Source organism: Mustelus asterias, chromosome 13, assembly GCF_964213995.1.
Source record: "Mustelus asterias chromosome 13, sMusAst1.hap1.1, whole genome shotgun sequence".
Taxonomy (NCBI): Eukaryota; Metazoa; Chordata; class Chondrichthyes; order Carcharhiniformes; family Triakidae; genus Mustelus; species Mustelus asterias.
In genome coordinates, this window is record NC_135813.1 from 29,122,189 (window position 1) to 29,143,264 (window position 21,076).

The 21,076-nt window shown below is 41.9% G+C and overlaps 1 protein-coding gene across 3 annotated transcripts in view; it reads left to right on the top strand.

Annotated features, from left to right (window-relative positions):
* LOC144502542 (ER degradation-enhancing alpha-mannosidase-like protein 3) overlaps positions 1 to 21,027 on the top strand; it is a 46,355-nt gene extending 25,328 nt beyond the window's left edge. For all 3 annotated transcript variants that reach the window (XM_078226619.1, XM_078226618.1, XM_078226620.1), the window contains 11 exons: positions 368 to 493; positions 1,974 to 2,057; positions 3,399 to 3,482; positions 5,614 to 5,738; positions 7,263 to 7,428; positions 9,241 to 9,395; positions 13,100 to 13,262; positions 15,298 to 15,489; positions 16,179 to 16,344; positions 17,702 to 17,893; positions 19,689 to 21,027. In XM_078226619.1, coding sequence (XP_078082745.1) covers positions 368 to 493; positions 1,974 to 2,057; positions 3,399 to 3,482; positions 5,614 to 5,738; positions 7,263 to 7,428; positions 9,241 to 9,395; positions 13,100 to 13,262; positions 15,298 to 15,489; positions 16,179 to 16,344; positions 17,702 to 17,893; positions 19,689 to 19,984 — 1,749 coding nt within the window. In that variant the 3' untranslated portion in view covers positions 19,985 to 21,027. The remainder of the gene's footprint in view (positions 1 to 367; positions 494 to 1,973; positions 2,058 to 3,398; positions 3,483 to 5,613; positions 5,739 to 7,262; positions 7,429 to 9,240; positions 9,396 to 13,099; positions 13,263 to 15,297; positions 15,490 to 16,178; positions 16,345 to 17,701; positions 17,894 to 19,688) is intronic.
* The last annotated feature ends 49 nt before the right edge of the window (positions 21,028 to 21,076 follow it).

Consider the following 21,076-nt stretch of genomic DNA (forward strand, 5'->3'; position numbering starts at 1 on the left):
ATGTGTAGTAAGGGGGAATCATGTGGTGTGTAGGCCCTTTAATAACATGTAAATCCGTTAAAATATATTTAAATGAGGTCACTGCTGAGGGGGGAGGGAGAATGGGGAAACAAGTTCTCACTGGCGGGAATCTCATTTCCCAACTCTCGCGAGATTTTGTACTCGTGTCACTGTTCACACTGATGGCGAATGCAGGTGCCAAATCGCCCCCTAGAAGTAGGAGCTGGACTATAGGCTATGCTAATAATATTAGATCATTGTTTTAAACAGATCTTTGATTTTGATCCAGCTCTGTGAGTGAAATATATATATATATGTGTGAGACTTTATAAAATGTCCATTTCAACTTTTACTCTGTTTTGTCTAGCATTACACAGCCATTATGAAGTACATTAGTCAGCCTCCCTTACTTCTTGATGTTCACATGCATAACCCTACAATTAATGCCAGAAAATGGATGGATTCCCTTCTTGCCTTTTTTCCAGGCTTACAGGTATGGCTTGCATTCTCTTTTGCTTGAAACCATTAGTGTGTTTGGAATTTAAGTTAAAATTTCATTATGGTTTGATGAAAATCAAAATATCTTACATTGTACATTTTCTTTAAAAAAAAATCTCACCTTGTTGAAAGTTTATAGGATTTTGCGCACTTAAATATTCTTGGGCTAGCCTACATGGAAAAAGCACATATGAGACATTAAAATGAAGATTGCTTTGATTTTCCTGTGGCAGTTCTGTGAGGACCTTCCGTTCACTTGCATCCATGCTCACTTCCTGCGTACAAAAAGGAGCAGCTCTTGTGTTCTGGAACAGCTCCGCCATTTTGTTAAATAATGACTGGCACCAGAGTATGGCCTGGGAGTTGATCCTAAATCTAAATAGGTGATAGTACACACTAATTTGCAGTGCAGAACGTCACTCAGATTATATCTTTGCTTACCCTTTGCTAATCCCACTGCTCTACTCTCACATAGTCCTGCAGCATTCTCGAATACAAACATTTAGCAAAATTTCTTCAGCAGAAAGTTGTTAAAAATTTAATTGTTTACCACAGGACGTAGTTGGGGTGAAGATAAATTACAGCGAGGAGCACATTCACATCATTTTGCCTCACATTGGTTGCCATATTAGTTGACCTTTTTCTTATTCATATATACTGATCGTATTTTATAGTTTTGAATTGCATGCATTCACCCTTTGTACAATTATAGCAGTGGCTCATTTACACATGTCCACTTGTTTTTAATTATTTTAGATTGTTTTGGGGTCTAATGCAACAAAGCATGAAGGCAAGATAAAATATTTAATGTTCAAGAGAAAACTGTAGTCCTGAGGCACAATGGCACAGTATTTAACACTGCTGCCTCACAGCACCAGGGACCGGGTTCAATTCCAACCTTGGGTGACTGTCGGTGTGGGGTTTGCACATTCACCCCGTGTCTGTGTGCGCTTCCTCCCGCTGTCCAAAGATGTGCAGGCTAGGTGGATTGGCCATGCTAAATTCTCCCTCGGTGTCCCAAGATGTGTAGGTTAGGGGGATCAGTGGGGTCAATACATGGGTTTACAGGGATGGAGCAGGGGGTGGGACTTGGTAAGATGCTCTGGAGAGTCGGTGCAGGCTCGTTGGCCTCCTTCTGCACTGTAGGGATTCTATGATATAAGTTGCACAAAATAATTTTGATCCTAATAAAAATAAAGCTAACCATCTGACTAGACTTGTGTTTTACATCCAATAGCTGTTTCAGACTTCTTTTGGGACTTTGTTCAACCAACCTCCAACAAACTCGAAATTGTGACATAGATTATTATTTTGCGTCTCAAATTTTTCACCCATGCTTAAAATTATAAAACAGAATAAGTGAGGGAAAAAAGACAGCTTGAAGAAAACATTTCCAGTTTGTCTGCTAACGCACTTGGGTAAATTCATCCAACTGACTCTATGAAAACAACTTTCCAGTATATTTTTGTCTTTAGGTACTAAAAGGGGACTTGCAACCTGCAATAGAAACTCATGAAATGTTATACCAGGTTACACAGCGACACAAATTTCTACCAGAGGTAAGGAGATTCCTGAAGCTCATTGTATAACTAGATGTTAGTATTAATGCATAAATTCTACTCTTGTGAATTACATTCCTGCTCACCTTTTAAAATGTTTCCATTTGCCCTTCCCTACCTGCTGACCCTTTCTTTGGAAACTACAAACTATATCACCTCTCCTGTAATATAGGAATTTTCAGGTGTTTAGCCCTTGTTAATGGCCATTCCTTTGGATTTCTGCCTAAACTAAAATGTTTTCTTAAATCGTTATGTGGCAAAGACTTTCCTGATGGTGAATTTTTAAGTTGTCATTGCAGTGTTTATAAACCGCATGCAGTCTTTAGCATACTAGACTGAATGACAACATAAAGCAGAAACACCCACAAGTAGATTTACATTAATTACTATTGCAGTATTTCATGAGCTGTTAAGGTTAGCCTATCTTTGGAAGATGAGAATTAAACTTGGTGTTCGTTTTCATCTTTTGATAAGTTAGTCAATAATTTTGAAGAGTTTTAAAGAAATCCCAAACTACTATAAAAAGCAAATCAGCATTTCAAATTCATATTGGTTGGTGTTGCATGTGCAGTGAGAATAGATAGTGGAAGTCTGGATTTCCCCACACATCAGTCGATTCTGTCTTTTGGCGCTCACCAATTTTCCCCGTCTCAAGTCAGCCTGATGGATAGGCTTGATTTCCAGTTGGGTGGAAAGCGCAGGGCCAGGTAGGTCCAATCCTAAACCCCGGGAAGGTGGGGGTTGATGGCAGGGAGAGAGAGTCCAATCTCAAATCGCAGTGGGGGGTGAGTTCAGTACTTTACTCTGGACGTCCTTGTAAGGGAGGGGAATCTGGGGGACTGGAGGAAGCACTGCTGCTCCTCCTGGCCTACAAACAAGGCACTCGCCTTCGCTCCATTATGCTCACTTTGTCTCAGCTTTGGGACTTCCTGGGAAATCCAGTTGCCCACTGTAAACCTACAAAACAGGTTAAATCTGGGGCTACCAGCTTCATTACCAACTGCCTTCTGGGAGCCCATGTCCAGCTCTGGTACCACGTGGAACTAGATGGTTTGAGTGACAATGAAGATTATATACAGTCGGAGTATGCATCCAGGAAGTCGGATGAAGTTGGCAGCAAAGATGCATGGTTGCTCGCAGGGGCTAGAATTAGTGGCTTCAATCTTCCTGATAAATCACAGAAAATTCTGGATCATCCATGACTTAATATTAAGCAGTCAGTCCAGTAGCATATCTCTGAAGCTGATAGGTAGAGAAGAATTCACAAGATGTACGAGATTTTATTTTACTTCCCATTTGTGTTGCTTATGATTTAAGTTTGTCTATCTTGTATTTTCAAAGGCATTTACCACTGACTTTGCAGTCCATTGGGCTCAACATCCTTTAAGACCAGAATTCATTGAAAGTACTTATTTCCTTTATAAGGTTAGTAAGCTCCTTTAACCACTAAATTCCTTGTTAGAATTTAAAAGTAGTTAAAACATTCTGCAGCTAAATAAGTAGATATTCTACACTCTGTCAGTGTTAATATGTTATCATTTACGGTCAGTTCTTTTGTTTAAGGTCTTGAGTACGTGGGCACTCTTCCTTTCTTATTTAACATTCTTAAATCTTTCATATTCTTATTTCCATCTGCAGAAAGCATGTAGAGCAAAGAATAACAGTTCCAGCATGATAACCTTGTATCTTTCCATAATGGAGCCTGAATCCTCACAATGCTGAGAGGGTCTCCGACATTTCCAAAATGGTGCCAGGGGCCTGATTCTGGAAGTGGCACCCACTATTTTCACTGGGGGAGGGTAGGGGTGGGGGAAGCAGGGGCGGGTTATAGATTTCACATCTGTGGTTCATGGGGTCAGCTGCACATGTTAAAGTGCAGCTGCTTTCAGTCAGATCCGATCTTTATAACTAGGATGTCCAGTTTGATGGAGAGTCTAAAGCATAGGGTACCCTTTTGGAGAGGTCCAGGGACCCCTTCTAGAGATGTAAATTGCCCTTTGGAAGGTGTCAAGTGCCCTTTGAGATTGTTAAAAGTAGACATAAGTAGGCGTAAAAAGTGGATAATCTCATTGGGGACTGCCATGGAAGTTATCAAATAATTTAAATGTGACATTTAAATTTTTAAAAAAACAGTCTACAGTTTTTAAATATCAGTGCTTGCTATTTTGCTCTATTGAGCCTGAGGGCTGTCGTTATAGGATTTATGTTGCATGATTGATTTCACAAACCTACCATTATCATAGTGGGGTATCTGTGCTCACAGTAAGATTGACAGCTCCAAGTCCTTGGTGTTGGCTGTGAATGCAAATGCTTGTTTCTTTAAAGAATTGAGTTATTGAAAGAATTTAAATGTAGAGAATGGGTATTTATCAATGAGTGCTTTTTTAAAATAGTGAATTTGTCAATACACATTTAGAATGCTATTTTATTTCCCCTCAACATGGGTCATGAGGTTAGCCTAAAGTGGAAACTGGATGAGTTGGCATGGGGGGTGTAAAGGCAGCACAGTGGTTAGCACTGCTGCCTCAAGGCGCCAGGGATCCAGGTTCAATTCTGGCCTTGGGTGACTGTGTGGTGTTTGCACGTTCTCCTCGTGTCTGCGTGGGTTTCCTCCGGGTGCTCCGGTTTCCTTCCACAGTCCAAAGATGTGCAGGTTAGGTTGATTGGCCATGTTAATTTGCCCCTTAGTGTCTGGGGGACTAGCTAGGGTAAATAGGAGAGGTTATGGGGAGAGGGCCTGGTTGGGATTGTGGTCAGTGCAGACTCAATGGGCTGAATGGCCTCCTTTTGTACTGTAAGGGTTCGATGATTCTATAAAGTTGTGGCTGGAGGGGCATGGGTTGGCACTAAGTTAGCACAGCAACTATAGGGGTGGGTGGATGGGCACAGGATAATGTGAGCCATGGGGATGGGTGGAAGGGATTAGGGCGCAAGGGGCCATGGATGTGGATGGGAAATGAGAGACACGTGTTGGCGAGGATTGAGCATGGCGAGTGTTTGAGATTTTTAAAAATTCATTGATGGAATGTGGGTGTTGCAGAGGCGGTGCGAGGGTGATGGATGATGGGCTGTTTTTGCGGGCTGGGCCAAAAGTGCCAGATCGCCACGGCTGGCCTTTCGCCCAGCCCACCAGAGCCTGTGCTGCTTCTGAACTGTTTGAGTTCGGCAGACCCAACTTCTGCCAATACCCCACGTCACACCCCTACTGGTGTGAAACACCGAACTTTTGGGACTGTTTTTCAGGAATCCCCCAAATAAGTGCTCCTGACCCAAGAGCTAAATCTCTGGCTTAGATGTAAGAATTACCAGCTCATAATCAGAAATTCTGTGATGTGGCTGTTGGTAATGGGACTTCTCGCTAATATTTCTTTTTATTTAATATTGTGCCCAATGCACATTTTTTCCAAATCAATAATTACTATTTATTTCTGCCAATGGAAGTTCATTAGAAATGGATTGAGGAGAATTATTTTTTCTCCAGTCATTAAAGTCGAAAATATTCTTTCCCTGCTATCAGTGAATCAAATCTGCTTTGTGCTTTTTTTTCTGGAATCAGGCCACCAAAGACCCTTATTATCTACACGTTGGTAAATCAGTTGTGGACAGCTTAAACCAGCATGCACGAGTGCCTTGTGGATTTGCTGCCGTGCAAGATGTCCGAACTGGCAACCATGAGGACAGGTACATTGGTGCCAGAAGTGCAGTTTAACTTGCAACATTCAGTCCAAAAATTCACTGAGTTATTCGCTTTTTGAGGTCAGAACAGTCTGACTAAATGATCCCATTGCAGTGAATGGCAGTTCAAAGGATGAGATTGATTTGTCTTGAGTTCACTTTCAATTAAATAAAAGCAGCCAAAAGATAAATATCATCATGTAGTCTTAAAACAAATGAAATATAAAAATTATTCTTAATGACAGATAGAAATAACTTTGTAAGTAGAGATAGCTTATCCTTTAACTTAATTTATACAAGATCTGGGGGTAAAATGTAAATTGTGTAGCAGAAAACCAAGGGTGTAATCTTTTAATGAAAATAGGTAAATAGAATCCCAACAGTGCAGAAGGAGGCAATTGAGTCTGCACCAATTCTCCAAAACAGCATCCCACCTAGGCCCTATCCCCATAACCCCACATATTTACCCCGCTAATCCCCCTAACCTACAGCTTTTGGGACACTAAGGGGCCAATCCACCTAATCTGCATGTCTTTGGAGTGTAGGAGGAAACTGGAGCACTTGGAGGAAATCCATGCAGACACAGGGAGAACATGCAAACGCCATACAGACAGTCACCCAAGGCTGGAATCAAACCTGGGTCCATGGCGCCGTGAGGCAGCAGTGCTACCCACTGTGCCACCATGCCACCCTATTGTTTGCCTGTTTCCTTCCACAATAATCATGTAGGTATTGAAAGTGAATGCTTAAAGAAATGCATCTTTCAGTTACATATTTCTGTTCTATTCTTAGGCTATTAATTTTAGGCACTTCTTTTCAGGACCTTTTTATTTATCTTAAGTTTATTGTCTATATTAATTGATTAAAAAAATTAACATTAAATCTTGACAATCAGCAGTAAATATTTGCTGGTGTTCGCTCTTTATAGAAACTGGTTAACAACATTTCAGTAGCACAAATAGAATATATAAATTTAACAACATGAATATGGATGATCTTTCACAGTCTACACAGCTTTCCTTAAATTACTTTCTGTTATTTAACCAAGATTCTTCAAATAGAAATAGAATAATTTCCTTCTGATTAAAACATCCATCTAAAGTTTAAAGTTAGTTTATTGGTCACAAGTAAGGCTTACATGAACACTGCAATGAAGTTACTGTGAAATCTTTTGCACTTAGCGCAGGAGTGGGCAGTAAAGTTTGACATCGGCATTTGGCTGGGGTGATCTCTTCCTAATTGGACTTAATTCTTGGCAAACTAAATGCATCTGTGAGGCTGGTGAAGTAATGAACCGTGAATGATTGTATTCAGTTCTGCACATGCTTGCTCCAGACAGATTGAGATTGTAATCTCAGCTACACAAATGAAATGTTTGTGTACTTTGAAGCAGTTAATAATTTGCCATCAATCTGAAATTAATTTAGTTTGTTTCTTTTTAATGAAATTTGGAATGGCTAAAATTGAAGTTACAGGAATGTATGAATTACTATTCTGTGTATTAAATTTGCTTTTTTTATATTTTTCAAGGATGGATTCATTCTTTCTGGCTGAGATGTTCAAGTACCTCTACTTGCTGTTTGCTGATGACAATGAGCTGCCCTTTAACATAGATGACTATGTTTTCACCACCGAGGCTCATTTACTGCCTCTTGTACTAGCCACAGTCTGCCAAACTTGTAGTAAGAATATAACGGTAGGTCACTATGGTATCATTAACTTTTTTGCACTATGTCTCATACATATCTTAATATTTAATGAAATGGTGAAGACTTCAGCCTACAAATTGGATCCCACTCTCTTTGAATTAGATTGCTACAAACTGCACATAGCAGATTGTCCAATGGCCTCATTAGTTTAGTACCCGCTAACTGCAGATGCCAGTTGCTGCCAAGAGGCACCTGATTGGCTGGTTGGGTGTCGTCTAATGTGTTCTGAGGTGAGTCTGGTTGGGGGGAGGGGATGAGAAATTGGGGGTTGTCAGGTGGCAAGCAAAGCTGGCACTGGCCTGGGGTTTCATATGGAGTTGGGAGGAACACCTCTTTTCGTATTCACTAAGTATTGTTTTAAACTTAAATTTCGATAACAGCCTCCAGCAATCCCGATTAAGGTTTGAGGGAAGTTGGTTGCTTGGGATTGGAAAGGTGGAGTCAAAGGGCTGAATGGTCTCCTGTGCTGTAATAGCAGAATTTTATCAAAATTCGGAGTCTGGGCAGCAGCCAGAAGTGCACATTGGCAACACTCATGGCTGGTAGGAGGGACTTGCACCTTGATTTTACAGCTGCCACCAGGCTTTCTTAGAATCTCTACAATGCAGATGGAGGCCATTTGGTCCATTGAGTCTGCACCAACTCAGAGTATCTTACCAGGTCCTCTCCCTCCCCCTATCCCCATAACCCCACACATTTACCTTGGCTAATCCATCTAACCTACACATCTTTTGACTGTGAGAGGAAACACACGCAGACACAGGGATAACGTGCAAACTCCACACAGTCAGTCACCGAAGACTGGAATCGAACCTGGGTCTCTGGTGCTGTGAGGCAGCAGTGCTAACCACTGTGCCACTCTGTTGCTGTCTGTTCTATGTGGGTGACTTGCACAGAGGAATGGTGGCCACTGCTGAGAATTTCAGGGGCCCTGCAGCCTACTCCAGGTATAAATGTTTAAAAATAAAATTAAAAGTTATATTGATAGAGGGCAAAAGCCTTCTCATTTAATCAATCGGGTAGCGGTGGCTGCCTTCCTTGCCAGCGGGGTGGGGAGGGGGTTAATCTGCCCTTAACCAAATGCCAAAGGTTGATAGAATGGTCGTTAATCAGCAATTTCAAAGTTAAAATTTCCTTCTTGCCTTTGACACCTGTCTGAAGCCAATCCTGCTGTGGTAAAATGTCCCAACTGTGGGAGTTGAGTCAGGAAGCCGATCCTCCACAGCTTCCCACGATTTGACAACATCGCCACCACAATGCCCCTACCTCGTGCAAACTGGTGTGACTATGGATATGGCTCTTCTGGCTCATCCACCACTGTTTGGCTGAAAATCAGCGTAGATAGTGTCTATTTCCTCTAAACCTCTCAAAAGAATATCGTGGGGCAAGTGAATTGAAAGTCAAGAAATGTTTAACTTGAGCTGATAAGTGCGCGGAAAGTGAATTCTTAACTCAACTCCATCGCTGTGTACAGTGCATAGAATTACAAAGGACAAAACCAACTTGCAGAATCAGCTACTGGTAGGATGAATTATGGGCCCAGTTCTTCCAGTTTCCAGATAGTCAGAGACTGGACGTACCCTGGCAAGAAATGGATTTGGCCAAATCATGTGACTATTTTGGAGTGTGTACTTTTGAACCATTCAACACAAATGTGCTTTCAATGTTCACGTTTGTAACCATGGTTGTTTTCTTTGTATTTGTCATCCAATGGTACCAATTTGGGAAACCCAAGAATACGTTGCAAGACAAAGTGTTCTCATTATTTCAATCGATCTATCCTTTTTCCTTTTGCACAGAGTGTGAAATTGGAAAACAAAGAAGAAAGTGTCCTTTCCCATATGTGCCCCAGTGCTCAAACCTTGTTTCCTAATAACCCATCCTACGCACAAAAGATAAGAGAAACGTACAGAGATATAGTTCTTGATGTAAGTTCTCAGACCTCCACAGAAAGGTATGTTCCTTCCACAGATTTTGCAATTTAATCATATGAAATCAAGCGATTTGTGTTATTGATAAGTAACTCAATTTTTTTAACAAATGCATTAATAATTTTATTGAAGTAACACAGAAAACAATTTTGTCCTTGTGTGAAAAGCATCTGTACAGTAACATAGAGCCTCCTTGTAAGCAATTAGCATAGAAGAAGCTCTGTTTTTAGTATGATATCCTTGTATTGAATTATAAAAACTGAAATTGTCAATCCTTTAATCCTAGATATAGGCGCTGGGCTATAATATTTCCCACCCCAAACGTGGAAGATATAAATTAGTGGGTGGAATTTAATGTCCCCTCTAGAACAGACTGGGACTTGGAGGGGTGAGGGCGGGGGTGGGTTGGGGGGGGTAGCAGTAGCAGTAATCGCATCCGATCTGTTCTAATTGGGGGGGGGGGGGGGGGGGCGGGGAGACATGGGATGGAAGCCCCGTTACCTGACTGCTCCGTATTAAATGGGGCAGGTAAGGTAAAAGTCAGCCCTTCTACCTGTAGACCAATTGAAGCCCAATTGAATAGCTAATTAACAGCTATCCAAGGGCTTCATTCCACCATCACAGCTATTTTACCAGCAGCAGAGGACCCACATGGGGTAGGGTCTTCCTGATCTGACATCTTTTGTCCTACGCAGAGTCCTGTTGGCAGAAAGGCCTCTCTCTCCCCGCCCCCCTATAGAAGCCTCTCCTCCACACCGTCCACTGGCTCCAGCAAGCCCACCCCATTCACCTCTATTCTGGGACCTCCAGTGATGCTTCTGATCCAGGGCCTGCTACAGTCCCGACAGTGGCCATTGCTCCCTTTAAAGGCAAGGGAATCTTGACACCAGGCAGTTCTGAAAAGAGTCATTCAACTCAAAACGTTAACTCTGTTTCCCTCTCCACAGATGCTGCCAGAGCTCCAGTGCTTTCTGTTTTTATGGCAGGCGGTTAACTACCTGATTACCATTTAATTCCATTGGGGCTTGGGGAAATGGCCATGACAGTGTTGCGCAGCTGGTGGATTAAGCAAATTCAGTGCAATAAGTGCAACAATGACTGAGTTTGGCATTTGCACCTCCGAAGTTTGCTGGGGAGAAGTTTGTTTCACTAGAACTGTACAGCGTTTAGATTGATGGCTGCACCACCATGTCGTAAATTCAAGTATAGAATAGATATTGTCCAAAGGAGAGGGAGAAATTGGAGACAGTCTTTTCCTTGGTCTTTGTCACCAAAACTTACAGACAAATGAATCCTCACCCTCGAAGCCACAGTGTGTGCTTGGAATTGGGAGAATAAATGTATGAGCAAAGACAAAAGACAGCACATAGACCACAACAACCTACTAGTAATTTTTGAGATCCATATCTTAATTTACCTTGCCTCACTGGATTTGAGATTATTGTGAAACTAGAGTGCATCAAGAATATTCTGACCTTTTTGCACAGAAACATGACATTGCAGTGGCTATCTCTCATCAGTCAAGTATGCTTTGAAGCACAGGTGAAAGTAAATGTTTCAGTCAGCAAGAGTTGTGGTTAAAACTGTCTCTGTTTTTTGGAAATAAGATGGTTAGCCTTTTGCATTTATCAGGAAAGCCCTAAGTGCCACCGAGAGTCAATAAAATTTACCAAGCAGACCGCATTAATGATTATTATGTGCCCGGTTTCAAATGCATTATCCAGTGAGGTGTCTTGATGCTTTCCCTGTAAAAATCTTGAATTGGAGCTGCTGTTCTGAAACTCGCGGTATCCAATTGCACAGTAGCATGGCCAGAGATTTGGGAAGTTGTTGCCTGCCTGCACTTTCAACCCTCAATTCTTAAAAAGATGGAATATAAGTGTGAATACAGTACACACAGTGGGTGGGATTCTCTGGTCTGAGATTTGGTTGAGTGCTAAATTCTCCGTCCTTGCTTGTAGCGGGATGTGAACGGCTGGAGAATTCTGGCCACTCTTGTGCTTTTAATGTGGTTGTCCATATGTGCACCTCATCGTTTTTTTGAATGCAAAGTTGTTGGATCCAAAATCTGTGAAATTATGTTCACGGAAGCATCTGTACCATTGTAATCTGAGGTTTAAACTGAGGAAGGACTTGAGCTTGCCCAGATAGCTCATTTCATTAAAGAACAAGAACTGGAGTTTGTAGAATCATAGAATTCCTACAGTGCTGAAGGAAACCATTCGGCTCATTGAGCTTCGACCAACAACAATCCCACCCAGCCCGTATCCCGGTAACCTCACATATTTACCCTGCTAACCCTCCTGACATTAAGGGTCAATTTAGCATGGCCAGTCAAACTAACCCGCACATCTTTGGAGTGTGCGAGGAATCCCACGCAAACACGGAGAACATGCAAACTCTGCACAGTCACCCAAGGCCAGAATTGAACCCAGATCCCTGATGCTATGAGGCAGCAGTGCTAATCACTATGCCTCCATGCTGCTGAAGGGCGGCACGATGGCACAGTGGTTAGCACTGCTGCCTCACAGCGCCAGGGACCCGGGTTCAATTCCTGGTTTCGGTCACTGTCTGCGCGGAGTCTGCATGTTCTCTCCTGTCTGCGTGGGGTTTCCTTCAGGTGCACCGGTTTCCTCTTTGAGAAGTTTTAATTGTCCAGATATGCAAACATATCTACTTCAAAACTGAATGCATTATTTCCCTAGCTTCAGATCTATTCTTGCAATCTGAGCATTTATGGTCACTAGCCTCTTGTTATTCCTAACAGTCACCTCATGAGCATTGAATATGTTTTTTTGTCAGTTGATTGTCTGACGTGTGGAAAAGTTAACCTTTTTTGATCCCTAAACCAAATTACTGGTAGTTGTAGACTTTCTGTCTGTCAAATATGGGATGCAGACACTGTTCCTGTAGATTGCAACCAATAAACTTAAGCACAAATTGGCAAGACTCAATTATTCAGGAGACTATAAATATAGGCACACTGTTGAAGTCCAAGGAACTAACACTGTGCATCTTAAGAACACTTCTGACCCTTCCTTTGTGTAGATATCAGTTGTAGCTCAGTTGGTCGCACGTTCACCTTTGAATCACAAAGCTCTAGGTTCATGACCCATTCAGGACTCGAGCACAAAAATCAAAGCTGATATTCTAGTGCAGTACTGAGGGAGTGCTGCATTGTCAGAGGTGCTGACGTTTAGCTGAGACATTAAACTAACACGCCGTATCCCTGCTAAGGCGGATGTAAAAGTTCTCATGGTGCTATTTTGAAGAAAAGCAAGAGAGTTGTTCCCAATGTCCTGGCCGATATATATCCCTCAAACAGATTACCTGGTCATTAGCACATTGCGTCAATTAGCTTCTGTGTTTCCTATAACGCAACAATGATTACACTTCATAAAATAAGTACTTCATTGGTTGTAAAGTGCTTTGAGAAGTCTGGTGGCCATGAAAAGTGCTATATAGATATGAATCTTTCATTCTTTTCTTGGCGATCCTGCAAAATGTTTATATTTGGCTTCTTTCATTAATGATTAAGCTGCATTAGGACAATTTGAAATATATTTCCTAAATATCCAGCAGTACAACAGTTTTTAAATATCGCAAGTTGCCTCACTTAGATTTCTGTTTAGTGATTCTAAGGCCTGACGAGGAGATACCCTGAATATATGCATGTGTACTTATGTGGAAATGTTCTTTCTTTGCATGTGACTTTACTCTATCCCAGGGAAAAGTGTATGGAACCTCCCCAGTCTAAAGCATTCCCGTCACTTCAGACAAAAGATTTTGTTGCTAATGGCCTGGATCACGTAGAAATCCTGAAACAAATGGGATTCACTGTTGTGTCAACAAATGATGGACGTATCCAGCTGACACATACACCTGATCAGGTCAGTATCCCGGATGAAGCTGGACGTAGGAGAGAATTATTAACCAGGTTCAGCCTCGTACAAGCAAAGAAAATGGTGTTGGTACAGGTTCTGTTTTACATTGTTCTGCACATATACATTAGTCACTGATACATTTTCTCTCTGCAGTCTATGTTAATGAGCTGGACAACACAGTTTAAAAAAAATTGTAAACATCAAAATAACCTAGATAAGCAGTATTATTTTAGTTTAATCAGGGGACCACACTAGACTTGTCCTTCACTTTAAATAGCTGGCTGTTTATAAAACATTGGGATTTGCCCTTAGAGTTCTAGCAGATGTTCGCCCTAAGACACTTTTCCTTCCACAATCCCCAAATACACTTGTTCAATTCTTCCCTGTGGGAAAGTGTCACAGTACCTTTCTCAAAACATGGACCAAAATGTTAGGTTTCTCGGCGGGGTCCACGCCCAACCTGGAAGGACATGAAATCACCGGAGAAGATATCGGGTGTGCGTCCCGACATCATTGCACACTCACGCAATATTTTGGTCGGTGGGTGTACAGAAGAGTTGGAAGCACACCCACCAACTATCAAGCAGGCAATTGACCTCATTAAGGGGCCCATCGAACATAGCCTGTCTGCTTTTACAATTGGCAGGTGGGCCGATGGACTAGGCGGCCTTTACATTTTATCTTTAACCTCCATCCAGTGCAGCATGAACTGTTCATGCTGAAATAAGATTAGAAAATGTGATTAGGGACTGTCGTGTGTGTATGATTGTGCTGCCTAGACACTCCTGGCATAGTTTTAACATCAATAATTATTATTCATGGGTCAGAAGCTCCCTGAGACAGCCCCGCAGCGGCTGTCCCCATGAAGGAGCAGTGGAAACGCCAGCCCGCACCCTCCCTTTTCTCAGCACCCAACCTCTCACCACCTTCCCTGGCAGCACTCAGCCTTTCACAGAGCTTGTTCCGTGCTGCATGGCCATTAATTGCCCAGCTCCGGGGCCGACCATGGCCACAAATGCATTTTGCGTCCGCTCCGGGCCCACAAAATGCATGCGCCTAACAGGTGAAAGATTCAGGCCATGTTTAAGATCCTGAATATTCAGGGAGATAAATGCATTTTATTATTTCATGGTGCAGATCATCAGTAACTCTTGGACAACAAAATTACATACTTCCAGTGCAACTATTCTCAAATCTAAATTTTAACTTAAATTGCAGAAGAATATCTATAACAACAACAAATGCACTTTAGATTCAGGAGCCACTGTGTACGTGAACCTTTATAGACCCATACTTTTCGAGCAATTAGGCAGTATTAAGCCCTGGACGGCTGTCTTGCCTGCCTCAATGAATGAGTTTAATACAATTAGAAATTATCTGAATTTGAACAAATCAAAGAGTTTAAATTTGCCAGGTTTCTGTTGGATTGTGATCTATTTCCTAGGTTATGGAGTAATATTTAAACTCCAGGATTCAGTCATTAGCTGAATAAACCATGTTTTTTGGTTTTCCCTATTATCAACAGCACCTTCTGCAGGGTGCTCTGGTTTCCTCCCACAGTCCGAAAGACGTGCTGGTTAAATGCATTGGCCATGCTAAATTCTCCCTAGTAAATTCTACCCAAACGAGCGCCAGAGTGTTGCAACTCCGGGATTTTCACAGTCACTTCATTACAATGTTAATGTAAGCCTACTTGTGACACAAATAAATAAACTTCAAACTTTTATCCTATTAGCATTGTTGCTTTGTGTGCTTTGGTTGTTTCTCTTTCTTGCTTTCACCTTTTGTAGAATTGCATCTGGGCAACATAACATGCTCCAACAGTAGATATTCAACAAACGCAACCTGATTGACATAACCTCCCTGGCAATCTGATATTGGCCTTAAGCTCTGATATTACCTTTAAACTGAACTGATAATAGATCAGTTCCAGAGTGAGTTGGGCGATGATGAAACTTCAGGAAAAAGTGTATATACGAAAAATGCAAAATTAATGCCTGGTTTGTATGTGGTTTATTAACGTATGGAATGTCTTACTCAGGCTGCAAGTTCACAAAATGGTCAGAACGGCCTAAAGTTTATTGCAGAAATCATTGAACTGGCTCAGGCTCAGACAAGAGGAGAGATGACATCGTTTGCTGTACAGATTATATCTCCCCCATTTTTGGGACAAGTGGTTTTAGCCGCAGGTCCGGCCCATTTTGGAATGGACCTCAATAAACAGGAACATGGGGTGAGTGACATGTCCTTATTATTTAAACATAAAGATGAGTCGTTGAAAGCACAGCCAGGGAATTTATTTTAGGAGGGAGAGAAAAGGTTTGAAGTTTGTGCAGAGCATAAAGATGCGCTGGCATACAGGCAGTCTTATTCTTAGCACTTCCCTGGGTTTGCCTTAACCTAGTTTGTGTGATATTTCTTTTACTGACTATTGAGTGGTTTTAAAACCAATGTGTTGAGTCATCAGTCGACAACTCGGTGGTTGGTCTGTAACTCACCTATTTTCTTTCAGAGAGTAATTTTCATTTCTTCGTAGCCTTTAAGCGTCATGATATTTAAGAGTGGACATCTTTTAGCCATCTGTTTTGTAACTAGTGTGTGTGCCTTAATTACATTTTTTTTATTTTGCTAAGGATAAGTCACATCCTCAAACAGCTAAGTTACTTGCTTCAACAAATCTACTAATGCACCTCCAAAAGTTGCAATGGTACTTCTTACCCTGACTTATTTCATATTATTTTCCCCTTGGATAAAGTGCTTGGCTTCTGTTAATGCTTCTGTATAGAGGCCAGCCAAATTTAGAACTAATCTCTTGTCGAATTGGGGCTATCACATTGCCCCTCCAACCGCTTCATTTTCCTCTTCTGCACCTTGTTAATGATTGTTGAGTTTTTACTTCATGAGCTGTTTTGTCCTTTGTAGGTTAAAGGTACTCTGACCAAAGCCATCCCCTACACTGCCTGCTTGGATGTGGCTAACTCAGATGAGGTCCATGGTAAAATTGTCCTAGCACAACGGGGAGACTGCATGTTTGCAAATAAGGCAAGGAATTTGCAAAAGGTTGGAGCTATTGGCGCTGTCATTATTGGTGCGTATTGTTTATTTTGAATATGTTGGTATAATTTACTTCATTAAGGTACTGATGGATAAAGATTGCCTTCATCGGACAGGGTATTGAGGACTTGGTGGATGATGTATTGAGGGTATTGGGTATTAAGTTTAAAAATTGGCAAGTCATGTTGACGCTTTATAGAACCCTAGTGAGGCCGCACTTAGAATATAGTGTTCAATTCTGGTCGCCACACTACCAGAAGGATGTGGAGGCTTTGGAGAGGGTACAGAAAAGGTTTACCAGGATGTTGCCTGGTATGGAGGGCATTAGCTATGAGGAGAGGTTGGAGAAACTTGGTTTGTTCTCACTGGAGCGACGGAGGTTGAGGGGAGACCTGATAGAAGTCTACAAGATTATGAGAGGCATGGGTAGAGTGGATAGTCAGAAGCTTTTTCCCAGGGTGGAAGAGTCAATTACTAGGGGGCATAGGTTTAAGGTGCGAGGGGCAAGTTTTAAGAGATGTACGAGGCATATTTTGTATACAGAGAGTGGTGGGTGCCTGGAACTCGTTGCCGGGGGAGGTAGTGGAAACGGATACGGTAGTGACTTTTAAGGGGCGTCTTGACAAGTACATGAATGAGATGGGAATAGAGGGATATGGTCCCCAGAAGCGTAGGGAGTTTTAGTTAAGTCAGGCAACATGGTCGGTGCAGGCTTGGAGGGCCGAAGGGCCTGTTCCTCTGCTGTAATTTTCTTTGTTCTTTGTTCATTATTTTAAAGTAGAAAAAGTACTATTGGTTCTGCTTCACTAAAAAAAGGGCTTACTTCACATAATTTTGAATGTTATCTGAAATCGAGTCTTACAGACGCCATAGGAATTGAGTACTTTTTCCTGTCAGAATGAATCACCTTGTGTCAGATAGTCATTTTGATGAATTTGGAGATGCGTAGAATCCCCACGGTGGAGAAGGAGGCCATTTGGCCCATTGAGTCTGCACCGACTCTCCGAAAGAGCATCTTACACAAGCCTATTCCCTGGCACTATCCCTGTAGCCCCACATGTTTACCTTGGTCAATCCACCTAATCTGCACATCTTTGGACTGTGGGAAGAAACTGGAGGACCCGGAGGAAACCCACGCAGACACGGGGAGAATGTGTGCACTCCACACAGACAGTGACCCAAGGTCAGAATCGAACCGGAATCCCTGGCACTGTGAGGCAGCAGAGCTAACCACTGTGCCACTATGCTGCTATAAAATTAAACACACAAGGATATTTTTAGGAAAGGGCATTTGTATGTTTCCAAAAACTGAGTAGGCAGTGTTGAAATGTCAGAGTAGGTCATTTTATCTATAGCTCAATGATTTAATTCCTTTACATTCCTTTCTTCAGATAACGTGGAAGGCAGTAGCAGTGATTCTTCGCCTGTATTCCAGATGGCTGGTGATGGAGAGAATGCCAGTGATATCACCATACCTCTCCTTTTCCTTTTCCACAAGGAAGGCACGATCCTGCTGGATGCTTTGAATGAAAATCAGAATGTGGATGTATTGTTAATAGATAAATCCAAGCAGCTAGGGCAAGGTGTGTATTTCTTTTTTGCTTGGTCAGTCCAAACCAGGCAAAATCCTTTCTGAGTAGTTGTTAAACTGTTTAACATGTCAAAAGCAACCAAAAGGTTAAGGAGGAGCAACAAACTTTGGTCAGTCATACAGGATGGCTTTGGTTACATTAGTGCTTTGGGAGAATTGAAAGGATGAACAGAGATTAATATGTAGAGAATGGACAGGCTAGAGATTGGTGAGGAATCTTGGAGAAGTTTCTTTAAGAAGAGGAATGATAGCTTTGGAAGCCCAGGGCGGCACGGTAGCACAGTGGTTAGCACTGCTGCTTCACAGCTCCAGGGACCTGGGTTCGATTCCCAGCTTGGGTCACTGTCTGTGTGGAGTTTGCACATTCTCCTCGTGTCTGCGTGGGTTTCCTCCGGGTGCTCCGGTTTCCTCCCACAGTCCAAAGATGTGCGGGTTAGGTTGATTGGCCATGCTAAAATTACCCCTTAGTGTCCTGGGATGCGTAGATTAGAGGGATTAGCGGGTAAAACATGTAGGGATATGGGGGTAGGGCCTGGATGGGATTGTGGTCGGTGCAGACTCGATGGGCCAAATGGCCTCTTTCCGTACTGTAGGGTTTCTATGATTTCTATGAATGTTCTTGGAGGATAAAGAAGGCAAGCCCAGGACTGAGGTGGGGAAGTTGGGTCGTCACAAGCGAAGTCAGAAGGATACTTTGAGAAGTTAAAGAACATACATTATTGAAGTGATTAGTTTCGAGGGCTCGGGTGGAGAAGGCATTGGATATGGTGAAGGATAACGAGGAGCAAGGAATTAGGGATGATGGAGGATGCAGAGGCAACTAAGCAGTTGGTTTCTATTCTGGAAACCAAGCAGTTGAGAAAAATCCTCAAGAATATTTGAAGAGCTGATCAAAAGCATGGGGTCGGAATGAGGAGATGTTTGTGACAGCAGGCGGAGTTTTTGTCTTATTCTTCAAGGTAACCTGGGCTGGGATTTTCTGGCCACGCCCACCACTGGGATATTCCAGTCCCGTTGAAAGTCAATTGGCTATTGGATGGCCTGCGGCAACTTCGCGGTGGGGGCCAGAAAATCCTCAGCCCTGGAATAATAGGAACGATTTTGTCAGGGAGAGGTGGACTTGCATGTCCATGTCCACCTCGAGTTGTACCAAGATCTGGCCTTGCAAAAACATTTGGCATGTTTCTTGTTGAGCTTTCATGGTTGATTTGATCTGATTTATTATTGTTGCATGTATTAGTATACAGTGAAAAGTCGAAAAGTATTGTTTCTTGCACGCTATACAGACAAAGCATACCATTCATAGAGAAGGAGAGGAGAGAGTGCAGAATGTATAATTACGGTCATAGCTAGGGTGTCGAGAAAGATCAACTTAGTGCAAGGTCCATTCAAAAGTCTGACAGCAGCAGGGAAGAAGCTGTTCTCGAGTCGGTTGTTTCGAGACCTCAGACTTTGTCCCGACAGAAGAAGGTGGAATAGAGAATGTCCGGGGTGCTTGGGGTCTTTAATTATGCTGGCTGCTTTTCCAAGGCAGCGGGAAGTGTAGATAGTCAATGGCTGGGGGCTGATTTGAGTGATAGACTGGGCTTCGTTCATGAGCCTTTGTAGTTTCTTGCGGTCTTGGGCAGAGCAGGAGCCATACCAAGCTGTGATACATCCAGAAAGAATGGTATGTCAATTGTTGAATTTTTTTTTTTTGCTAGCTTTTTTTTGCTCATATAAATAATGATGTAACTCTCTTGCTATTTAATGCAGTAATTCCATTGTTAAATCACAATTTATTCTAGAGAGCAGAGATGTGGAAAAGTCCACTGGAGAAATAACGATCCATATCCAAATCGAGTCTGTCGATACCCAAATCGCTCAGCTAGAACTTGGCATTAGCTCACAAAGCTGTCGAGGGCCAGAATTGACAGAGCATTCAGATGAGAATACAGGCAGACTTGAAGAAGCCCAAAGTCAGGAAGTTGTTGAACTTCCATCTGATGCAGAACAGGAAGAGGCTGAAGACTACACATCTGTATCATCGGACTTGAAGGAAGAAATGGATACTTCTGAAGAAGCCAACAAGGATGAGCTATAAATACTGGTTTCTTTCAGCACAAAGCTCCATCTTGTAAAACTCTCTTTAAATTCAGAGGGATTGTGCAATCCTAGATTTTTCAAAAACAATGCTGCTTCTATTAAATCTAGAATTCCACCATTTGTTACCAGTTTTCCAGACAAGTCCTTCAGGACTATGGAAGTGAGCTATGACTTGGGAAGGGAAATTGCATTGCCTTAACTGATGTACATATGCTTTTAATTTATTTTGAATGTGAGAAATTGCCATCTTTATAGGAAAGTTTCTAAATACATAGGCAGAATTGTATATTAGGAATCTGAATTTATGCGCGTCATTCTACAATATTGAGGATTATAGTGTTCAGTAAATGGTGCTCATCGAAATGAGCATTTTGTAGATTGCTTTTTCCGTAGCAATATAGTGAATTTTGGTCTAAAGAATTGCCTTTCATGATGTAATAGGAACCAGCTATTTAAAGTAACTTGCTGTTACTGCTGTACGCTGGTGGTATACATCCGTATCAAAATAGACAGTGGACCATATTTTTCAGTGGTTTAAATTTGGGTTTGACATGCACTCAGCAAAATTGGCCTAGTTCAATAAACCATACTTTCCCAACACTGGCAACTGCATCAATGAAAACCTTTCAATTTATCTAAATTTCTGTAACACTGACATGGCATTAAATTGAACTACATTTTCAGACAAGCAATAAATACTTAATCAATTGTTTACAATGGTAGAAATGCATAGGTGTTGAAACTGTTGACCGTGTAATTTGTACAGTACGCAGATATGTTCATGAACAGATTGCAGGTCCTTTATACTTAATTGTTCATTCAGTAGCTACAGGGTTAAACTGTATGCAAGTTAATTCATTCATATATCAGGGACTTTGAAGAAAATTTGGTTATGGTCTTCAGCTTTTTGTTCCCCAGTGGACATGAATGAATTTTTTACTACATGAAAGCGAGTACAATAACGCTCCGATACTGAAGCTCATTAAAATTGAATGTTTGATTTATTCTAAGAAATACAGTAAAATATGGAAATTTATTGGCAATTTCGGATGTTTTGGATCTGAATAGTTAAACCCTTTTACTGGTTGGC